The 23,053-nt window shown below is 38.9% G+C and overlaps 1 protein-coding gene across 2 annotated transcripts; it reads left to right on the top strand.

Annotated features, from left to right (window-relative positions):
* Nucleotides 1–9,377: 9,377 nt before the first annotated feature.
* On the top strand, nucleotides 9,378–19,123 carry LOC147841683 (uncharacterized). 2 transcript variants are annotated; one of them, XR_015502383.1, is made up of 13 exons: nucleotides 9,378–10,988; nucleotides 12,113–12,296; nucleotides 12,695–13,059; nucleotides 13,146–13,196; nucleotides 13,307–13,457; nucleotides 14,266–14,489; nucleotides 14,598–14,648; nucleotides 14,759–15,137; nucleotides 15,489–15,665; nucleotides 15,797–15,885; nucleotides 16,017–16,045; nucleotides 16,941–17,188; nucleotides 18,724–19,123. XR_015502383.1 is itself a non-coding variant. In XM_087273353.1 (12 exons), exons 1-12 carry the CDS (start codon nucleotides 9,471–9,473, stop codon nucleotides 17,017–17,019), a joined length of 3,297 nt encoding a protein of 1,098 aa, XP_087129479.1. In that variant the 5' UTR covers nucleotides 9,378–9,470; the 3' UTR covers nucleotides 17,020–17,859. The 2 variants fall into 2 exon arrangements, 1 of the variants encoding a protein (XP_087129479.1); XM_087273353.1 differs by lacking the exon at nucleotides 18,724–19,123 and having other exon boundaries at nucleotides 16,941–17,859.
* The last annotated feature ends 3,930 nt before the right edge of the window (nucleotides 19,124–23,053 follow it).

The raw sequence follows: 23,053 nt of genomic DNA on the forward strand, positions 1-23,053 counted from the left end.
CTATACTCCGTCGCCATAATGACTGTCCCTTAGCTGTTTGAAAGTCTCTTCAGCTTAAAAGGATGGCGTCTGCTGGCTTCAGGTGTGCTTATATGCTGAGATAATTGCAGATGTCGCACACCTGCGCAAGCTTACGCTGCAAATTAATTTCATTCATTGGCCCGTTCAATACTCTCCAGACAAGCGGCTTCTGATCCGAATCCTCCCAATGCGTGGATTTTACAAATCAAATCCACTTATAGTGCTTCCGTTCCCCTCCTCGGGGAACGAAGGGTTACTTTAGTAACCTCGAACGTTTTCAAGGTATACTGCGGTTTGGAAAAGTAAAGGTTTTAAAACCGCCAAAATTTCTGGAATACCGTTCCCAAGCATGTTTAAAAATTGTTTTTATTTTTTTGTTTTATGACAACAGCTCCAGCAGAAAAGATATCCAAAGATCCCTTTTTACTCAGCCTGACATGTTTACTGCTACAAAATGTTTTAAATATTTCAAAAAATAAAACACATTGGGCCCTATCATACACCCGGCTCAGTGTGGCGCAAGACGCGGCGCAATAGTCTTTTGGTAGTTTCAGCTTGGCGCAAGAGTCGTTTTGAGGCGTTGTGCTATGCTGTTTAAATAGCAAATGCATTAGCGCTCATTTGTTCGCCCATAGGCGTTCTGGTTTAAAAAGGAAGGCGTTCTGAGGCGGACCGCTGGCGCGTTGCTATTTTCAGAAACCATAATAGATTTTTCATTAGACCAAAATTAACCCGGTCTAAACTCCGGCGCAGAGTTGCGCCTCGCTTAAGCACTGCTTAATACGCACAAGAGAGCAATAGTCAAATATCTTTACATATGAAAAAATGTAAATATTAAGGATATATATAGGATATAATAAGAATAGATATAGGATATAAATATAAAGGATTAAAATATTACAAAACATATTATTTTCTAGCCTACATAAATATGAAAAATCACTGCTTTTATGTCTTCTCCATCTCGGGAGGCTTTTTCAGTTCATTCATAACAATTTGCTTTTGTATAATGGTATTATTATTAGCAGTATTATTTATTATATCCATATTTATATTTGTTTTATTAAAAACAAGCTTAGATTTGCCCACCTGTCAGGTTTTAGACCATATGGCAGGTGTATTTGGAAATTTAAATTAAAAACTGTAGCCTACATGCAAATAACTGCTCAGCTCATTTGCTCAGTCAGAATTAATCCATTTAAAAAAGAAAAGCCTTCATTTATTGGTATTTTGTTGGTTATTCTTCCTAAAGCCTTCTTCTATTGGTTATTTTCACATTTTATTATGGCATACTGTCAAAACTGGGACAAATGAGCTCATAGGGGGCAAATTCTGGACATTGTCAAGGGGGGTCTGTCTATCAAACCACCCGAACACCCCTGGCTACGGGCCTGAAAACAATGTACAAAAATGGAAAACTTAATCCGAAGTCATGTTTAAAAGCTCACTCACTCACTCACTCACTCACTCACTCACTCACTCACTCACCCACTCACTCACTCACTCACTCACTCACTCACTCACTCACTCACTCACTCACTCTCTCTCTCTCTCTCACTCACTCACTCACTCACTCACTCACTCACTCACTCTCTCACTCACTCACTCACTCACTCTCTCACTCACTCACTCACTCACTCATTCACTCACTCACCCTTGACTTGTTCCAAACCATCTGCTAAACATAAAAGATTATATTTTGAAGAATTTTGGAAACATGTAAACATTTACATCCATAGAAGCAAAAACAAATACTACGAAAGTCAAAGGTTAAAGGTTTCCATTACTCAACAGAACAAGTGCGTTGAAACAAGTCAAGGGTGAGTAAATGTTGGAAGAATCTTCAATTTTGAGTGAACTATCCTTTTATGCCGAGGCATAAATTTGATGTAGATTAATTTTTGGTGATTCGCCTCACTTTATTGCTTTGTGTTTAGTGCAAAATGGCCTTTAGGCCTGTCTTGATTTTCATCTCAAGATGTTTTACCTGTGCTGGTCCCACTGGATCACGAGCTATGTGAAGGGGGGGGGGGGGGGTGTCTGTTTTGCTGGGAAGGTGGTGGAGGAGGTGGAGCTTGGTTACGGGCATTAGCATTACCATGGCCTCTCCGGTTAGTGAGTTTCGCCTCTGTGGCAACTCCGGGGCTGGGTCACCATTTGCAGTAGGCGGCTGACGATAAGGTGGAGGTGGTGGAGGTGCATTTCCAGAAGAAATTGAAGATGATTGTGGTGGGGAAGGCGTGATCGAACACCCAGAAAGGGGGGAGAGCAGGCGGAGACACCGGCGGCTGGTCAGTGGTCTAATCATAAATAATTATTAACACCTGTGTTTTCTAGTGATTGGGCCGGAGAGACACCTTCATAAGGGGAGGAGAAGGAGAAGCCGGGAGAGAGGAGAGCCTGTCGAACTTCAGTCTCGACACGCACACACATACACAAAACATAATAAATAAAAATTGTGCTTACCTGATATCGCCGACCCTGCCTTCTTCTTCCCACGAAACGAACATTATTACAGTGGTGCCGAAACCCGGGAAGAAGAGGAGACTTCGCTGCCAAGATGACCACTCCGTCAGCTACTCCATTCGCGGAAGTGATCCAGGCGCTCGCGGTCCTCCATCGCGAACAACATGAGGCGCTGGTGGAGATCCGGGCGGACCAGGACCAGCGGTTCCGTGCTTTGGTGGAGGCCCAGCGCGAGGACCGCGAGCTCGTCCGGAGACTGCTGGACCAGGGGATCCGGCCCGCGTCGACATCTGCCGCCCACCCTCCCATCTCCCTTCAGAAAATGGGGCCTCAGGACGACCCGGAGGTATTTCTGGACCTCTTTGAGAAAATGGCGGAGGCGTGTGGCTGGCCACGGGCCGAGTGGCCGGTGAGAATCATCCCGCTGCTGTCAGGCGAAGCCCAGATCGCGGCGCAGCAGCTACCGGCCCAGAATCTCCTGGACTATGCTCACCTGAAGCGAGCCATTCTCCAACGGGCCGGCCGCAACCCGGAAGAACAACGCCAGCGGTTCCGGTCCCTGGAGCTGAGTGAGAGCGGCCGGCCCTTCGTGTTGTGCCTCCTGTGCCAGCGCCGAGGAAGCGGGGCTCTGGGGCGGATACCTCTCGCTCGATGCCTCGGTGGGGGGGATATCCGGAAAGGGGTGGGGAAGCACGCCCTCTAGTGGTTTCTCCAGCCACAACAGGTTTCTCTCCGGCTCAATCGGTTGGACCAACTGGCCCCGGGGGTGCAGTGGTGAGGTCTGGGCCGACGTGTTGGCGGTGCGGGGGCGTGGATCATAGCCCCGAGAATTGCTCCGCGATGGAGGTGGGGGCTTTGATCCGCGTACCCGACGCCCCGGCTGTCGCCCCCGGTCGCAATGGGCTATATCAGATACCGGTGAGTATAAAGGGGGATAAATATCAGGCCTTGGTGGATTCAGGGTGTAACCAAACCTCTATCCACCCATGCCTGATGCAAGACACGGCATTGGATAAAAGCCGCACGGTTAGGGTGAGGTGTGTGCACGGTGATGAAATTCACTACCCGCTAGCGGCCGTAAAGATCCAATTTCGGGGTCAAAAACATAGCGTAGAGGTAGCGGTTAACCCGCACCTCAAGCATCCGCTGATTTTGGGAACAAATTGGCCTGATTTTAATAAACTATTAGGGGTTTTGACAGCGGGTGCCTCTTGGAGGAAAGGATCGACGGCTAGGGGGCGGATCGCTCAGCTGGGGGAATCTCCGGTGACGTCATCGCGCTCTGACTCAGAGGGAGGCCTGGGAATTTCCCGCTGTAAGGACTTCCCTCTGGAGCAGTCGCGTGATGACACGCTGAGAAATGCCATCGAGCAGGTAAAAGTGATCGATGGGCATGTCCTCCAGCCTGAGCGACCACTCAACTATCCCTATTTTGCGATCATTAAAGACAGGGTGTATCGAGTGACCCAAGACACTCAATCAAAAGAAGATACCACCCAATTATTGGTTCCTAAAAGCCGTCGGGAAATGCTTTTCCAGGCGGCTCATGCAAACCCTATGGCCGGACATTTAGGTCAAGCGGCCACACTAAATCGCCTCATGGCCCGTTTCTTTTGGCCGGGCATTCACGGAGACGTCAGCAGATGGTGCGCTGCGTGTCCTGAATGTCAGCTGGTAAATCCGCCGGCCACCCCAAAAGCGCCATTGCGCCCGTTACCATTAATGGAGATCCCCTTCGAAAGAATTGGTATGGATCTCATCGGGCCATTAGAGCGATCCGCACGCGGACACCGTTTTGCATTAGTCCTAGTGGATTATGCAACCCGGTATCCGGAAGCTGTAGCTCTCCGCAACATCTCCGCTAAGAGTGTTGCGGAGGCTCTCTTCCGCTTCATCTCCCGGGTGGGGATTCCCAAGGAAATCCTCACCGACCAAGGCACCGCGTTTATGTCACGCACTTTGCGCGAATTATACGAATTATTGGGCATTAAATCGATTCGGACTAGCGTCTATCACCCACAAACAGACGGACTGGTGGAACGGTTTAATCGCACACTTAAAGCAATGATTCGTAAATTCGTTCACGAAGACGCGAAAAATTGGGATAAATGGTTAGAGCCCTTGTTGTTCGCCGTGCGGGAGGTTCCCCAAGCCTCTACTGGGTTTTCCCCATTCGAGCTCCTCTACGGCAGACAGCCCCGAGGGGTGTTGGATGTCGTCAGAGAGGCTTGGGAGGACGAGCCTTCTAACAGCAAAAATGAAATTCAGTACATTCTGGACCTGCGAGCAAAACTCCATGCACTGGGGCGGCTATCCATGGAGAATTTGCTCAAGGCTCAGAATGAACAACGCCGGCGTTATGATAAGGGCACTAAACTACGAACATTTTCACCGGGAGATAAAGTGCTTGTACTGCTGCCTTCTTCTAGCTCTAAATTACTCGCCAAGTGGCAAGGGCCATTTGAGGTCACACGGCGAGTGAACGATCTCGATTATGAGGTGGTACGAACAGACAGGAGTGGGGCACGTCAAATTTATCATATTAATTTATTAAAACTATGGAGGGAGCCGGAGGACGTGGCGTTAGCAACGGTGATTACAGGCGAGGATGACCTGGGACCGGAGTGCGTAGACTGTAATCGGTCGAGTGCTCTGGTCGCCGGGGGTGATCATCTCTCGCTCGCCCAGCTCGCTGACGTCCAGCTCCTACAAAATGAATTTAAAGACGTGTTCTCACCCCTGCCCGGTCGCACTAATATGATTCAGCACCACATCGAGACCGAGCCAGGCGTGGTCGTTAGAACCCGCCCGTACCGTCTGCCTGAACACAAAAAAAAAGTGGTTCAGGAAGAATTGGGGAAAATGCTAGAGATGGGGGTAGTAGAAGAATCACACAGCGACTGGGCGAGCCCGATCGTCTTAGTTCCTAAGACAGACGGCACGGTCCGGTTCTGTGTAGATTATCGTAAATTAAATGCCGTATCAAAATTTGATGCGTATCCAATGCCGCGGATTGACGAGTTGCTCGACCGGTTAGGCGCTGCTCGCTTTTATTCGACATTGGATTTAACGAAAGGGTATTGGCAAATTCCCCTTTCTCCAATATCCCGAGAAAAAACTGCCTTCACAACGCCGTTTGGATTACACCAATTCGTGACACTTCCATTCGGGCTGTTCGGGGCTCCGGCGACGTTTCAGCGCCTGATGGACAAAATACTTGCCCGCCACTCAGCATATGCCGCTGCGTATTTGGATGATATCATTATCTTCAGTAATGACTGGCAGCGGCATATGCAGCACCTGCGGGCAGTATTATCAGCGCTGAGACGGGCAGGACTCACGGCCAACCCGAGGAAGTGTGCAATTGGGCGAGTGGAGGTAAGGTATCTGGGCTTCCACTTGGGTCATGGGCAGGTGCGGCCACAAATTGATAAAACCGCAGCTATTGCAACCTGCCCGAGGCCCAAGACCAAAAAGGAGGTGAGACAGTTTTTGGGGCTGGCGGGATATTATAGACGATTTGTTCCTGAATATTCGGCCCTCGTCAGTCCCTTAACCGATCTCACTAAAAAGGGGGAACCAGATACCGTCCAGTGGACGGAGCAGTGTCAACAGGCCTTCACCAAAGTTAAAGCTGCACTTTGCGGGGGGCCGCTATTACATGCTCCTAATTTTGCTCTCCCCTTTATTTTACAGACGGATGCGTCCGATCGGGGTTTGGGGGCGGTGCTCGCCCAGGAGGTGGAGGGTGAGGAACGGCCGGTGCTGTACATTAGCCGCAAATTATCTAACAGGGAGGCGAAGTACAGCACCATAGAAAAAGAGTGTTTGGCGATCAGGTGGGCCGTCCTCACTCTCCGCTATTATCTCTTGGGCAAGGAGTTCGTCCTCTGTTCGGATCATGCCCCCCTCCAGTGGCTCCACCGCATGAAGGATACCAACGCGCGGATCACCCGTTGGTATCTCGCTTTACAGCCTTTCAAATTCAAAGTGATCCACAGGCCGGGCGCGCAGATGGTTGTAGCGGACTTCCTCTCCCGGGCGGGGGGAGGGGGGGAGCTGCAGGCCGGACGGCTGCCCGGCCTGAGACGGGCGGTGGGGGTATGTGGTGGGGAAGGCGTGATCGAACACCCAGAAAGGGGGGAGAGCAGGCGGAGACACCGGCGGCTGGTCAGTGGTCTAATCATAAATAATTATTAACACCTGTGTTTTCTAGTGATTAGGCCGGAGAGACACCTTCATAAGGGGAGGAGAAGGAGAAGCCGGGAGAGAGGAGAGCCTGTCGAACTTCAGTCTCGACACGCACACACATACACAGAACATTATAAATAAAAATTGTGCTTACCTGATATCGCCGACCCTGCCTTCTTCTTCCCACGAAACGAACATTATTACAATGATGAAGAGGAGCGAGATGAAAGGGGAGGATGTCTAAGAGTCCCCTCATGAGCAGGTGAAGGTGGAGGCCCTTTGCTTACAGGTGGTGGTGGTGGTGGAAAGGGATTGTCACGACTCTGCCCAGAGCCCTGTTGAGCTGAAGAGGGTCCACGATTGCCAGCACGATTGAACGGTGGAGGGGGAGGAGCGGAGTTGGTGGGTTTTAGGGTGGAACTGCTTGGAACTGATGGTTTGGAGACGTCTGGAAGTGAGGGACGATGATTTCATTGCTGTTCGGGAGGTGAGTTGCGACATCCATCATCACGACTGGAGCCGTCCTCTTCAGAATTACTCAGACCTCGAGGTACTGCAGGGCACGAGCCAAGTGGATGCAAAGCTGAACGCTTTGCGATCGATTTTCAAATAAATAAACAAAAGAGAGCAAAAAATGTTCAATGGAAACACCAAGACTCTAGAAATATGCATAAAAATCATGAATCAAATGCATTTTAATTTGACTAAAAGATTTGCATAATTTTTCCCAGAGATGGGTTGTGGCTGGAAGGGCATCCGCTGCGTAAAAACTTGCTGGATAAGTTGGTGGTTCCTTCCGCTGTGGCAACCTTGAATTAATAAAAGGGACTAAGCCAACAAGAAAATTAATAAATGAATGAATTTGCATAATTTATGCATTTAATTTGATTTGAAACTTTAGATAAAGTGGATTCTCAACCCACAGAAATGATTATGTTTATTATTCATATATCATGTTAGCTTCCTGTAATGTAAAGATTTAATTCCCTCAAACCAGGGATCACCAAACTTGTTCCTGGAGGGCCGGTGTCCTGCAGATTTTAGCTTCAACCCTAATCAAACACACCTGAACAAGCTAATCGAGGTCTTACTAGGTATACTTGAAACATCCAGGCAGGTGTGTTGAGGTAAGTTGGAGTTTAACCCAGCAGAAACACCCGCCCTGCAAGAACCGAGATTGGTGACCTCTGCCTTAAACACACGAGATAGAATCTTTGTTTTAAATTTTGCGCATAAATTCGCAACTTTGAAAGAAAATAGTTTTTGAAAAGGAAACTGACCACCGACGGGTCGTAATTTAGGCACTGCTTCACTGAACAACCCTCCCATTGCCTTTGGACCAGAGCCACCTTCAAAACCTTCTCCACCACCACCACCACTATTGTCTCCGCCGCCTCCCCCTCCTCCTCCTCCTCCACCACTTCGACCTCCAGCCTCTGTCAAAAAAATAAATAAATACGTTTTGTTGATCAAATATTAATGCAATAATTCAAATATTATTTATCAAAAATGACTTGTATTTTGGAGTGGAGTCCAGTCGACTTACTTTCAAGAAAAAGTTTTTTGTCTTCTTTAGTTTGGCGCCTTAACAGATGTCTGACAGAAGAGCACCTCTTCCTTTTGCTTCATCTCGGTTCAGTTTTGGAGCTGTCGTGTTTGGCTGAACGAAAACACATTTGTATGTAGTAGAAAAATGTGTTCATTATTATTATTTTTTTAAATTCACTGACTTTCACTGATGTTAATTATAATTCACTGACTCGCTTTTATATATATAAATATATATATATATATATATATATATATATATATATATATATATATATATATATATATATATATATATGTGTGTGTGTGTGTGTGTGTGTGTGTGTGTGTGTGTGTGTGTGTGTGTGTATAAAACTTATAATATAATATAACTTTTTATGTGGTTTAAACGTCTTATTTAGGTAGGAAAACTTTAAAAGCTTTAACATGCCATGAAAAAGAATATTAAAAGAATATTAAATAAATATTGTCTGTAATAAGTATGTGACTGATTCTCTCTTCGGCATCTTTAGTGTCCAACCAGATAAAGTGCTGGAGGGTCCAAATAATGGTCAAATCTTATCTGGGAAAGAGAACTCAATGCATTTATTACATTTCCTATATTTTCGAAAATGAATATGTGCCTGTTATTGTTTCTGTGCCAACAGCGCCCCCAGCTGGATTGAGCATGGTCATATCAAGTGAAATTAAAAACTTAAGACCGCTTTAAAATTTGAAAAAAAAAATAAAAATGAAAAACAATGGCCTCTTTTCATTATTTACAAAGTAGCAATAACAACTAATTATGACACCGTGATTACATTTATATTCCTCTATAATATATTGGATGAAACATCTTTGCGTGCGAGCTAAATTATGAAGCAAAAACAGTAAATGCACGCAATATGGCCGAATGGCAGTAATGCACGCAGTACATAACAATATGGCCGAATATGCACAACAAAAAAACTGACGATATGTCTGTGTATTAGTTTGTTTCCATTTATCATAACATTTTTGACCATTTCATTATAATATAAATAATATGTAATCAAAATATATACAGATTCTACTATTAATAAATATATAGTGCTGTCAAAGTGCGAGGCTATTTGAATGAAAACAAGCGCAGCCCGGTTTACCTCAGCTCCGATGACGCAAAAAATAGAATCTTTGGAACACATGCAGCACATGACGTAGTGCTTCTCTAGCTCTGAATTTTCTACACGCGCATCATTATTTGTTCAGTTGTAGAGCTGTAAAACATGTCTATGGAGCGAAAACGGAGTTCTCACAGCTATCAGGTGTATGGTTTCCGTACACCCCCAATACCCGGCACGAACGAGGCTGCGTTTCATCCCGTTTGTGTCGGTGAGGGATATGAGAAGAGTAGGAGAGAGGACGAGTGTTTGGATAGGAGGCCAAGCAGGAAACGAAAGATGGAGGAGATTTCTGCTGAAGAGCCTCCAAGAAAGAGAATGAAAGAGTTTTTTAAGGGATGTGAGAGAAAGAGGAAAATAGAGGACGGTCTTGATGAGGGACCAGAGAGAAAAAGAAGAAAATATGAGTATTTAGATAGGAGGCCTAACAGGAAAAGAAAGATGGAGGAGATTTCTGCTGAAGAGCCTCCAAGAAAGAGAATGAAAGAGTTTTTTAAGGGGTGTGAGAGAAAGAGGAAAATAGAGGACGGTCTTGATGAGGGACCAGAGAGAAAAAGAAGAAAATATGATTATTTAGATAGGAGGCCAAACAGGAAAAGAAAGATGGAGGAGATTTCTGCTGAAGAGCCTCCAAGAAAGAGAATGAAACAGCTTTTTAAGGGTTCTGAGAGAAAAATGAATGGGGAAGACAGTTTGTCTTTTTCTAGTTTGCCTATTAGGAGGCTAAGCAGAAAAAGAAAGTGGGAAGAGAGTTCTGCTGAAGAGCCTCCGACAAAGATAAGCAGGACAGAGTATTTTATTAAGGGGTTTAAGAGAAAAAGGAAAATGGAGGATATATTTGAAGAGGGACCCGAGAGAAAAAGGAGAAAATATGAATATTTAGAGTGTTTAAATAGGAGGCAACCCAGAAAAAGAAAGAGGGGTGAGATTTTTGGTGAAGAGCCTCTCAGAAAAAGGAAAGAGGATCACTATTTTGATGGGGGGTTAAAAAGTAAAAGAAAAAGGGAAGAGATTTATTTTGAAGAGTCTTCTAGAAAGATAGAGGATGTTGATATGGGGTCAGAGACAAAGAGGAAAAGGGAGGAGGGTTTTGATGAGGGACCAGAAAGAAAAAGGAGAATGTATTTTGATTGGAGGCCGAACAGAACAAGAAAGAGAGAGGAGAGTTTTGTTGAAGAGCCTTTAAGAAAAAGGAGAAAATCAGAGTATTTTGATAGGAGGCCGAACAGAAAAAGGAAGCCGGAAGACAGTTCTGTTATAGTGTCTCTGAGGAAAAGGAGAAAGGATGAGTATTTTGATAGTGGGCCGAACAGTAAAAGAAAGAAGGAAGAAAGTTCTGTTGAGCATCCGGAAATGTGGAGAATGTTGGAGAGCTTTAAAAAGCTGACCACTTTTTACTCCAGTCCAACAATTGAATTAATGGATGTCCAGAGTTCTTCCAGCCATTCTGTTTCGGTTCAAGCACACCACAGTCCAACCAGTGATATTCTGAGGCGGTATGAAGTCAGAAGAATTCTCTGTAGGAGAGGATCTGACACCATCTACGAGGGCAGGCGTATGACCGATAACCTCAAGGTGGCAGTGAAAGTTGCAAGAAAGTTTTGGGAGGTGACATGCATAGTGGTAAGTAAACCAAAGCTTCTTTTCCCCCCACACAGTATGGCTTTTCACACTTGTCATTGATAACCTGGGTCATAATCTAAACCATTTAAAGGGAATCCTAGAATTTCACATACATTATAATACACATAACAAATAGTTTCATTGTGGTTTTGATGCATTTATTATATACTGTATGTACAGTGCTCAGCTTATATAAATACACCCTTCACAATCCTCTTTTAAATTCATATTTTTATAGGAAGCTAGACAATATTATATTTGTGCATGTACATTAAATTAGCCAGTACTGAAGTCAAACCTGGAGCTTATCTAACAAAATAACTTATGATAACAATCCAAAATTAGTACACCCAAATTTATGTGTCATAGAAAAGTATTAAATACAAATAAAAAAAAAAAGAGGAAAAATCAAGAGAAGCAAAAAATATTAAAAATTTTTATTAAAATTGGGTTGTAATTTTTGCAAAGTTTTACAAAATTTTATTGTATTATCTTTCAATTTCTAAATATGTTTGGTAACAAAATTGTTATTTTGATAAATATATGTGTTTAATGAATCTGTTTTGTTTAAATGCACCAAAATACATTGCCTATATTCACTGAGAAATGCATAAAATATTCATTTTCAAAATGGGGTGTACTCAATTATGCTGAGCACTGTAACTCTGAGAAAAAGACTTTAGAAATGTAACTTTGACTATACTGACAGAATTCCTAGATAGAAGTAAACTTGATGTATTTACTGACACAATCATTTTCAGGAAACGCTAACAGTTCACTTATATTTGAATACATTTTTCGTAAATTTGACGACTTGCATGAGAAAGTTCAATTTAATGTTGATTTATTTTTTTCAAAATTATTCAAATTAAAAGGATAGTTCATCCATCATGCATTCACCATCAGGTGGTTCCAAATCTTTTTGAGTTTCTTTTGTTGAAAGAATACTGAATACTTGTAACCATTGACTTCCATAGTACGAGCAATAAATGCTAAATTGTACTTTTACCTTTAGTTAAAAAGGAGTACAGAATGATGATTAAGCAGTGTGAAAGCCATCTTTTTAAACTGAAAATGTAAATAATTTGGATTAAAATGGACTAACATTTTTTTTTCTTTTCCAGCCTGGTCATCCTGTAGCCCTTCCATTAGAAGTCGGTCTATTAGCCCTTGTTAATAAGAGCCTCAGAGGTCCAAAGACCATTCAGCTGCTGGACTGGCAGGATCTGCCTGATTATTACACCATTATCTTGGAGTGTCCATCACCACGGGTTTGCCGTGAAGCCAACTTGAGTCAACAGAGCAACGGTGAGAAGCTTTTTGTTTTTAATTTCTGTTCAAGAGGTGATTTATATTTACATATATTAAAATGTACAGTTGATGGCAGAATTGTTAACTTCCATTTGATTTTTTTTTTCTTTTTTAAATATTTCCCAAATGATGTTTAACAGAGCAAGGAAATTTTCACAGTATGTCTGATAATATTTTTTCTTCTGGAGAAAGTCTTATTTGTTTTATTTCGACTAGGATAAAAGCAGTTTTTAATTTTTGTGATTCGCACCCCACCCATGGGGGTAAACGAACAGAACCCAAAATCATACGAAAAATGTCGACACCTTCATGCATTATATAAAGATGATAAGTTTGATTTAGTCCTTTATCAGATTGTTAATCCATGATGTTGTTTTTTTTTTTGTTCAACACAGGAACAATATCAACAATTGCAGGAAAGTCCAACAGCTCTGGGCTGTATGATACCGATCAAAGTGCAACATCAGTATCCAGTTCCAGTACAGATGATGAGCCAGCGAGAAACATGAGGATGACAGCCAATATAGATTTTGTACTTCTCTGGACCCAGAACAGAGAAGACAAACTGCTACAACCGATTAGCGTTGAGATGGTGTCCGCTCAGTCGGTAAAGCAGCCTGCTGTGCCAGTACATCCAAGACCCGCTGGACCTGCTGGAAATGGACAAAACATTTTGAATGGGTTTGAATTAATAAGAATGGTTGTCCATGGAACATTTGGCACCGTCTATGAAGGGAAACGCAGACGAGATGGCCTTAAGGTATGAATCTTACTATTCATTTCAGGTCCAAGAAATGTCTTTCATCTTGTTTACAATCATATGAAATGTTTTGTTTTGTTGTTCAGGTGGCAGTAAAATTCACCAGAAAACGCAGGAGCATGCAGTACATCAACATTGTAAGCATCTTTTTCAGATATTTACATGTAAATAAAAGAGTTTGTCCAGTATATTCATCCATATTGGGGAAATGAAAATCTAACAATCCTTAAAATGATTTTTCTTCTAGCCTGGACATTTTGCACCCGTTCCATTAGAGGTGGCCAGGTTACTCATGCCTAAAAAGGACCCAACAGTTCCACAGAAGTTTAAGCTGCTGGACTGGCAGGACAAGCCCGATTACTACATTATGGTCCTGAAGCGTGCCTCATCGTGGAAAGGTGTGCCACATCATGCCACATGTTATGATAATGTGCAACTGGTTTGTCTTGTGTCTTGAACTAAGAATCATAAGAAACATATTAAAACAAAAATCTAGTTGAATTTTAGGGCAATGATCAAGTTTTTAATCCAGGTCTTTAGTTCAATCTTTGACTCTCAAAAGCATCTGCTAAATGACTAAATCTAAAGAATCAGAAATGATTGAAGTTCTGACAGAGTGCGGGTGAATAATTCCCATTAAAGTATACCATCAGCACCAGGGAGTTAGTTGAAAGGCCAGAAATATACTTTAAAAATAAACAATTGACCTAAATATTGAGGAGAGGACTTGGGGAATGTGTCTCTTTTGTAATCATGTGTTATTTATTAGCATTAGAAAAATGTCCACAGATTTTAAGGTAAATTTGGACCTTTCTGTGTTTCTTTAATGTTTTGTTGTTTAGCTATAATATTGTGTATCATGGGTTTTGAATATGTGATGATGCAAATAATGAGATCAAAATGTATTTTTAATGTTTTGGACTGTCAGAATTTTATGCATTAACGTAGACATGAATAAGTAAATAATGATAATTGAGATGGTATTTTCCTGTGTAATGAAATTAAAGCTTTTAAATGCTTTTAAAGGTGAAGAAAAATATTTCTTGTGTGGTTAATTACAGTATATTGAAATGAAATGGAGATGGCCGTCTAACTAATGATGTAATGTGATTGACTGTGGGATAAAAGGGTGGAGTGAGATTTGATTATTTCCTTTATAAGATTTTTAATCCAGGGCATTGTTTTTTTTTTTTTTGTTCAATACAGATGCAAAATCAACAACTGCACCGCAAGAAAAGAACCTGCTACAACCGATTACTGTTGAGATGGTGTCTGCCTTGTCATCGATGAAACAGTGTACTCTGCCAATATATCAGGGCCCTGCTAGAAATGGACAGAAAAGGTTGAGCGGGTTTGTATTAAAGAGAATGATTGGCCAGGGAGGATTTGGAAGAGTCTATAAAGGGACCCGCATACACGATGGCAGAAAGGTATCATTGCTTTTTCACACAGCAAAATGTTTTATCTCACTATCCATTTTGATTCCTCTTAGTGCTTTTGATCTTGTTTACAATAAAATAATTTGTTTTGTTGTACAGGTGGCAGTAAAGTTCATCAAGAAGTGGGCGACCATGCAGTACATCAATATTGTAAGCATATTTTTTAAACATTTACATGTAACTAAATTAAAAGATTGTCCAGTGTATCCACATATGGGAAAGGACCTTCATCTAACAATCCTTAATGACCTTTCTTCTAGCCGAGACATTTTGCACCTGTTCCATTAGAGGTTGCCCTGATGCTCATGGTTAATAAGAGCCCCAGGGTTCCAGAGATCATTCGGCTCCTGGACTGGGAGGACTATCCTGGCCACTACATCTTGGTTTTGGAACTTTCCACACCCTGTGAAGATCTGAGCGTCTATGTTAAACGCTCTGGAGGATTCCTCAATGAAACCAAAGCACGGGTTATCATGGGGCAGACGATACGGGCTGCTCAAGTGTGCTGTGCTCGCGGAGTCTTTCACCGTGACATAAAGCTGGAGAACCTGCTGATCAACCCACAAACACTCCGGGTCAAACTGATTGACTTTGGGTGCGGGGACCTCCTGAAGGATTCTGCGTATCATCACTACAGTGGTATGTGTATTATGATGCAAATTTCAGTTTTGCAAAAAAACAGTTTTGAACTTCAATTCTAATGACAAGTGACAGTAAGGGTTAGATCAACCAAAACTGAAAGTTCTGTTAATTACTAGGGCTGTGTGTTTAATCAAAATCGATTCAGAATTTAAAACATTTCGATTAGCTAATCAAGTGATATTGGAGTAATATTGCAGGAATTAATAACAGAAATAATGTTTTTGGGTAAACTAATGCTTTAAAGCATGTTGTAATAACCACAAAACATGCTAATGTATACAGTGAAAACCTGTTGTAGTATTTCAGCATAATCTCTCTTCTCTTCAACATAATCTCTCTTCTCATCAGGGACGAGACAGTATTCCCCTCCTGAGTTTAACATGATGAGACGGTACCATGGGAAACCTGCCACTGTGTGGTCTTTGGGAATCCTGTTATATGTACTGCTGTGTGGACGCCTTCCACGATCCAGGATTTTGCTGCGGATGAATTCAAGCTGTTGGTCCAGTTCTCGCTTGTCACATGGTGAGTTGCCATTCATCACAACAAAAATCAATTATATTTCTGAATCACTCACAAGTTTAAAGCTTACAGCTTCATACAAGGACAACTGTAAGACGTCAAGTTTAAAATTCCTCTTTCTCTCTTTTCTGCAGACTGTTGTGATCTGATTTGCTGCCTCCTGCAACAAGATCCATCTAAGCGGATCAGTTTAGAAGACATCCCGCATCATCCATGGTTTAAGGTATTTTGAAGAAATATTCACATTTCATCTTTTTTATGTGTTTGTTTTATAAGTACATAATTCACTCTAACATCAGAATAAATCCAAGTGTAATGTAGACATTAGACCTAATTTCTGTATTTTCTTTTCAGGTCACCAAATGTAGCAGCTTGCCAAAGAGGTAAAATATCACCACAGTTTCATAGTTCCCTCTACACCCAATTATCTGGTGGGATCGACAAGTTTTGGTTTGTCGTTATTTTAATTATTCATTTTATTTAAGATACACAAAGCAAACTATTTCTCACTATTTAAGGGGGTGACCATTCATTACATCTCGTGTTGACTTCCTTCAGGGAATTAGTCCACACCTGCCAAGATTTGTCTCTGAAGGGTGTAAGGGTGTCTGGATGAGGGAATTACAGGAGTTTTCCTGGAGAAATTACGTGGCGGGTCTGAAAAAACGTGAGACTCCCTGGAAAAGGAGTGTTGGCAGGTATGGGTCAGTCCCCTGTGTGATTTGCACCCGACCCATGGGGTAAACGAAGAGAACCCAAAATCATGCAAACCAACTAATTATGATTATCTATATTTTATATGATTAGTTATGAGTTAATGCAAATGTCAGAAACAAGAGGCTGATTAACATGTAAATTTGAATACTTTGAACCAGGGCTGCCAACTCTCACACATTCAGCATCAGACTCATGCAATTGGCAGTATTTTCATGGCAAAAATGTCCACTTCCTCATGCATCCCCTCACCCTGCCCGCTCTTCAGTTATTACAGGGTGTAGACGTATCCCGTCTGAACGGTTGTTGTTCAGGGATACAGCTGCAGCTGGAAATAAACTAGAATTATTTAAATCACTTCTTAAATGACCCATTAATTGTATTTTATTAACACCTACCCTCACAGTAATGTAATTATTTTTGTACAGTAATCATATTGTTCAACTAATATAAATAATTATCGTTAATGTATATTCACAACTGTAACCTTTCTAGACTTCACCTGTCTGAACTAACACTATGCTTGATTGTTGTAAATGTTCACCCTGTTTGCTCTGTACCCAGAAATGCTGCACAGCAGGGGAAGATCAGGCCACTACATGAGAACGAGAGGGAAACACCGAAGGGAATCAAAGTAGGATAAGTATCGCTGGATAAGTATCATCTTTTTATCTTCAGCGCTGAAAGCTACTGTTCTTGGATGCAACTCATGGGGCCGACAGGTATGGAGTGAATTTTGTGCCAATATTTTACAAACAAATCCAGCATTTTGCGAAGACTCACTCGACTCGCTAACAAAGCAAAACTCAGTGGTGCTTCACGAATACAATCACATTTCACAGAAAAATACAGCTGTATACCTGTCCATTACGAGTTTGAGGCGGTTGCTCTCCTCTGAGACTCTCTACCCGATTTCCTCAGATGCAATCGGGTGGATTCTCCCACTAGTGCATTCAGGCGGATTTTCTTGCAAATGCGGTTGCGCCATTTCTTTCAACGAGACAGTAGATGGCGCTATGGGTCAGTCTACGTTAATCTCCTAGAGGAAGCCTGAAACCCATGCCTAAACTACAGCTGACTAAAATAAAATGATCAGTGAACAGATGAGTTTCTGTCTTACTGTATCTACTTAACATAATATATCGATCATTTAGACGTAATGTAAACGGTTAGTATAAAATCAGCAGTTACGAGGCTGTAACATTATCATTATTTCTATATATTCTACATTATTGCGAAAAATTAACCCGCTATTCAATTAAATGAAATATTATAATGTAGATAGATATGACATATGTTCTTTCGCTTTAAACATAATCACTAATGTAGGACAGTATAACTAATTACTTAATGTGTTTGTGGTTAGATGTAAATGTTTGATTTCCCGATTAAACTCGTCGTGGAGGGCTGATAAAATGTGTTAAAATGTTGCAATAACCTGTTTGGCGTAATATAATCTTAATATAATATTCCCAAGTTTATTAATATATGATTAATATAATTATTTAAATAATAAAAAAATCAACCTAACCTTTAGCTACTAATTATGCATAAAAATATGAAGTAAAAAATAAGAATTAGCTTATTAAATGTTTTATTATAATGAAAAATGTATTAGCTGGCGCTTTTAAGTGTAATAATGTTTCAATAAACTGGTGAAAAGGCAGAAACTCACCTGTTTGCTGTAGTGTTTTAAGTAATATAATATTAATTTCATATTCCCTAGTTTCAACATATCTATTAATTATTATCTTAGAATTATTAAATTTATTTTTAAAAATGCTAAACTAATAATTGTGTATATAAATATAGACTGAAAATTAAATGTTTTATTACTTTAAAATTAATTAGCTGAATCCTAAATAAAAGTTTATTATTATTATTATTATTATTATTATTATTATTATTGATGTGTTTATTTATTTATTATTATTATTATTTTATTATTATTATTGATGTGTTTATTATTAATATTATTATTATTATTATTATTATTAGTATTATTATTATTATTAATGTGTTTATTTATTATTATTAAAATATTATTATTATAGTGTTTATTATATTATTATTATTATTATTATTATTATTATTATTATTATTATAGTGTTTATTATTATATTATTATAGTTTATTAGTATTATTATTATTAGATGTTTTATTTAATTAAAAATGCTGAAGTTTAAGCCCAGGTTTCAGGCTTCCTCTTGGAGACTGACGTAAACTGACCCATAGCGTCATCTGCTGTCCTGAAGGAGGAAAGTGGCGCATCCGCACTCGCGAGAAATCTGTCTGAATGCGCCAGTGAGAAATCCACCTGGATGTGTCCGGAGGGAATCGGGTGAAGAGAATCTCAGAAGAGGGCCACTGTCTTGCATCCGCAACAGACAGGTCGCAGCTGTATGCAATAGATCTGGTGTTTGTTCGAGGGCCGAAATGCAGTAGGGTGGACTGTGTCTGTGAAATGTGATAATGGATATGTGAAGCATGTTTACTATTCTACCTTTACAATACGTTACTGGGTTTTCGCAAGCAAGTTGAGTGATTCTTTGCAAAATACTGGATTTTTTGGCACTAAATTTACTCCATAGTCTTCACTCCATTGACGCGCCTCTTAAAGGGTCATGAAAGCTCCCTACTTTATTATATTACTGATGAGGCGAGACAACGACACAGCTAAAAGCATCACAGCTCCAAGTTCTACATGTACAACACTGAATTTGTTCAATACAAAGCAAATCAAATCAAAATAACTGTTTCTGTCATTTATTGAAAGTGTACATGATAAAGTAATGTCTAATTAAAATATTAAATAGATATAAGAATATAAGGAATTCATGCAATAAATATATATATATATATATATATATATATTAATTATAAATGATTATTATACAGTATATAAAGTTTTTCATACATTATTGTTTTATTCTCATTATATACTGTATGTAATAATAATTCAGTTTGATTTAATTCAAGTTTATGTCAAATAATTGAATCCAAGTTTAGCTGATAATGACAAAAGGTGCACATTATTGCTTTACAATCAAATTTAGAAAAGTTATTAGTTACCAAAACTTTATTAGTTACTAATAACTTTAACCAATTTAGTAGCAAGTAGTAGCTTTAACAGTTAAAGTTAACTATATATAAACACATTTAACCTGCAGTATAAAAATAAATAAATAAATTTTTATAAATATTTATTACTATATGTATTATATAATAAATATATTAAACAAATACACAAACGATATAAGGATCTTTATTAAATGTTATTGGACAGGAGGCAAGGTTAAAAAAAAAGAAAAAAAAGAAAAATATATTTAAATGTCATAACTTAATAATATAATAAATAATTATTACCAAATACAATAATATGATCATTTAATATTATAATAAACAATATGTAACATATAATATGTAATTATAAGTGTAATAAACAATTAACTGTCTATTACAATTGACTACAACATAAAGAAATGTTTAATAAAGGCAATTGGGTGGGAGAGGTGGGCTTTATAATGTCTAGTGTACTTTTATTCAGGCATTCTGAGTGTCTCACAGGTGAGTAGGTGGAACAAACCACCTGTAGAAAACACACTCTTTCATCTCTGACTCTTTATCCGACACTTGCACCAGTGTTTGCACTTTTGCACCAGACACTTTCTCACAGTCACTCCATATCTTTAAAACACATTGTGCATCTATGAAGTGTGCGCCACACTAATGACTAAACTTGACTTCAAATAATTGTTAAAATCTCAACCACAATTCTTTAGAGTTTCATGGCCCTTTAAAGGTTTCGTGCTTTGCTTTTAAACAGGTTAATTAGACAATGTGCTTTTGCAAAAGTGTAGTGTGTCAATGTATTGTTACACCATTTTGTGTCATTTGTGATGTATATTTAACTATTTTATGTGTCTTTATGACACAAAATACATCAAATATTCTGGTGTTACTATTTTTTTATACATATATGTTTGTGTTGTTTAAAAGTAAATGTAAAAAGTAAGCTTATCAAATGATGTTCCACACTGGTACTAGTTAAAATGACACCATATTAGTCCAGTACTGGAGCTGTCAAACCATTAATCACTATTAATAGAATCCAAGATAACGGTTTGTATTTGATAATATATTAGCGTATACTGTACACACACACACACACACACACACACACACACACACACACAGTTGAAGTCAGAATTATTAACTATTAAATAACTATTATTAAAAGAGATGTAATCATGCTCATAAATGTTTCATATTATTGTTAATAATGAGTATTATAAGCTACAATTTGCTATTATTATTATTAATATATAATATTATTAATAGTATTATATGTTTATATTAATATTATTATTATTTAGTTTTACATAAATATTTAAAATATTATTGGGCGGGAGAGGTGGGCTTTATAATGTCTAGTGAAATATCACAACACAGACTAAATGATCAATCTTGTGTTCTAATAATCTATATTGAGTCATTCTTATTATAATATAAAGGTGTTTTAGATGAAGTTGCACACATAGTGGTTAAAACAGCAACTGCATACACAACTAAGCGACCATAATGCTTAGTTCTCATTTGTGTTTTTACATCCTCAATAAATAAATAAATTCATAATGTATAACATTAAAAACAATAAAATTTATGTAAAACAGAAATGATCCTATAACTATTACTTTTTATTAATAATTATTAATATTAAATATAAAAATATAAAATATCAAAATAAAGTAAAACACAAATGAGCGCATCAACAGTTAACCTGCAGTATAATACATAAATATATTATTGTATTTAATATATATTATGATATGTATATTAAATATTTTATTATAAATACATAAAAGACAATGAGATATATAAAGGATTTTTATTAAATGTTATTGGACAGTGAGGTTAGGGTGAGGTGAGGTTAAAAAATAATAAAGAAACCATGAAAAATGTAAGTCATTACTTGTATATAATAAGTAATGATTATATAATAAGTAATGATTATTATCCAAATACATTAATACAATTATTTAATATTATTATGAACAACATGTAATAAACATTATCATAAACAATTTTGAGATGTATTACAGTTGCCTAAAACATAAAGAAATGTTTCATAAAGGCAACTGGGTGGGAGAGGTGGGCTTTTTAATGTCTAGTGTGCTTTTATTCAGGCATTATTTATCACAAATAAAAATAAAGTAAAACACAAATGAGCTTATAAATATTACTGTTTATTATTAATTAATATTATAAAATAATAATAATATAAAATATCAACAATATTAAAAATAAAGTAAAACACAAATGAGCTCATAAACAGTTAACCTGCAGTATAAAACATAAATATAGTATTATATTTAATATATATGATGATAAATATATTCAATTATATTTTGTTATAAACACATAAAAGACAAAAATATATACAAAGGATCTTTATTAAATGTTACTGGACAGGAGGTGAGGTTAAAAACAAAAAAGAAAAAAATATGAAAAATTAAATTTAATTTACTTAATATTATAATAAATTATTATTATTATCCAAATACATTCATATGATCATTTAATATTTTTATGAACAGCATGTAATAAACATTATCATAAACAATTTTGAGATGTATTACAATTGCCTAAAACATAAAGAAATGTTTAATAAAGGCAATTGGGTGGGAGAGGTGGGCTTTGATATGTCTAGTGTGCTTTTATTCAGGCATATTTTATTGAAAATAAAAACACAAATGAGCTTATAAATATTACTATTTATTATTAGTTAATCAAAAATTTAATATTATTAGTGAGGTTTTTTAGGTTAAAAAGTTGTATAAATGTCATTTACTTAATATTATAATCATAGATATTATCCACATACATTAATAAGATCATCTAATATTATAAACAGTATGTATTATATTGTATTCTAATATATTTCAATATTTTATATTATATTTTAATACCATCTGAAGGGGAATGCTCTGGTTACTAAAGTAACGTTCGAGGTTACTAAAGTAACCCTTCATTCCCCGAGGAGGGGAACGGAAGCACTATAAGTGGATTTGATGTTCTAAATCCACGTATGTGAGATTCGGTTCAGAAGCTACTCGTCTGAAAGAGTATTGAACGGGCCAATTAAGAATGAATTGGCAGCGCAAGCCTGCGCAGGTGTACTGCATAGGCTTAATTAACTGAGCATATAAGCACACCTGGCGCCAGCAGACGCTATCCTTTTTAAGCTGAAGAGACTTTTAACAGCTAAGGGACAGTCATTATGGCGACGGAGTATAGTGCTTCTGTTCCCCTCCTCGGGGAACGAAGGGTTACTTTAGTAACCTCGAACGTTCCCCTTCGGGGGGAACTCCAGCACTATAAGTGGATTTGATGTTCTAAATCCACGTATGGGAGCCCATTGAAAGCGCCACAATGACCGCACCTTACCAACACCCATCATGAGAGAGCGGTCAGGCAAGCGTGACGCACCCAGATCATGAGAGGCGCGGTCCTCCAACGTGCCCTTGGCCCTAACTTATCCCACTTCAAAAGAAGTTTTATGGAATAGGTATATTTTTTTGGGAGTCGCTAGCGTCTAGATAATTCTAGGAATATACGACAGTACGTTGGGAAGCGTGCCATCCCAGTAGGGAGGACGCTGCGGAGACCATCCGCAC

This window comes from Danio rerio, chromosome 11, assembly GCF_052040795.2.
Source record: "Danio rerio strain M-AB ecotype USA chromosome 11, GRCz13ab, whole genome shotgun sequence".
In the NCBI taxonomy this organism is placed as follows: Eukaryota; Metazoa; Chordata; class Actinopteri; order Cypriniformes; family Danionidae; genus Danio; species Danio rerio.

Bases quoted from the DNA above. Each gene is read 5' to 3' on its own strand.
- LOC147841683 (XM_087273353.1), top strand. From the start codon at position 9,471: ATGTCTATGGAGCGAAAACGGAGTTCTCACAGCTATCAGGTGTATGGT. The intron at 13,060-13,145 runs GTATGAATCTTA...TTTGTTGTTCAG, and splicing joins GCAGACGAGATGGCCTTAAG to GTGGCAGTAAAATTCACCAG. The intron at 15,138-15,488 runs GTATGTGTATTA...TCTTCTCATCAG, and splicing joins TGCGTATCATCACTACAGTG to GGACGAGACAGTATTCCCCT.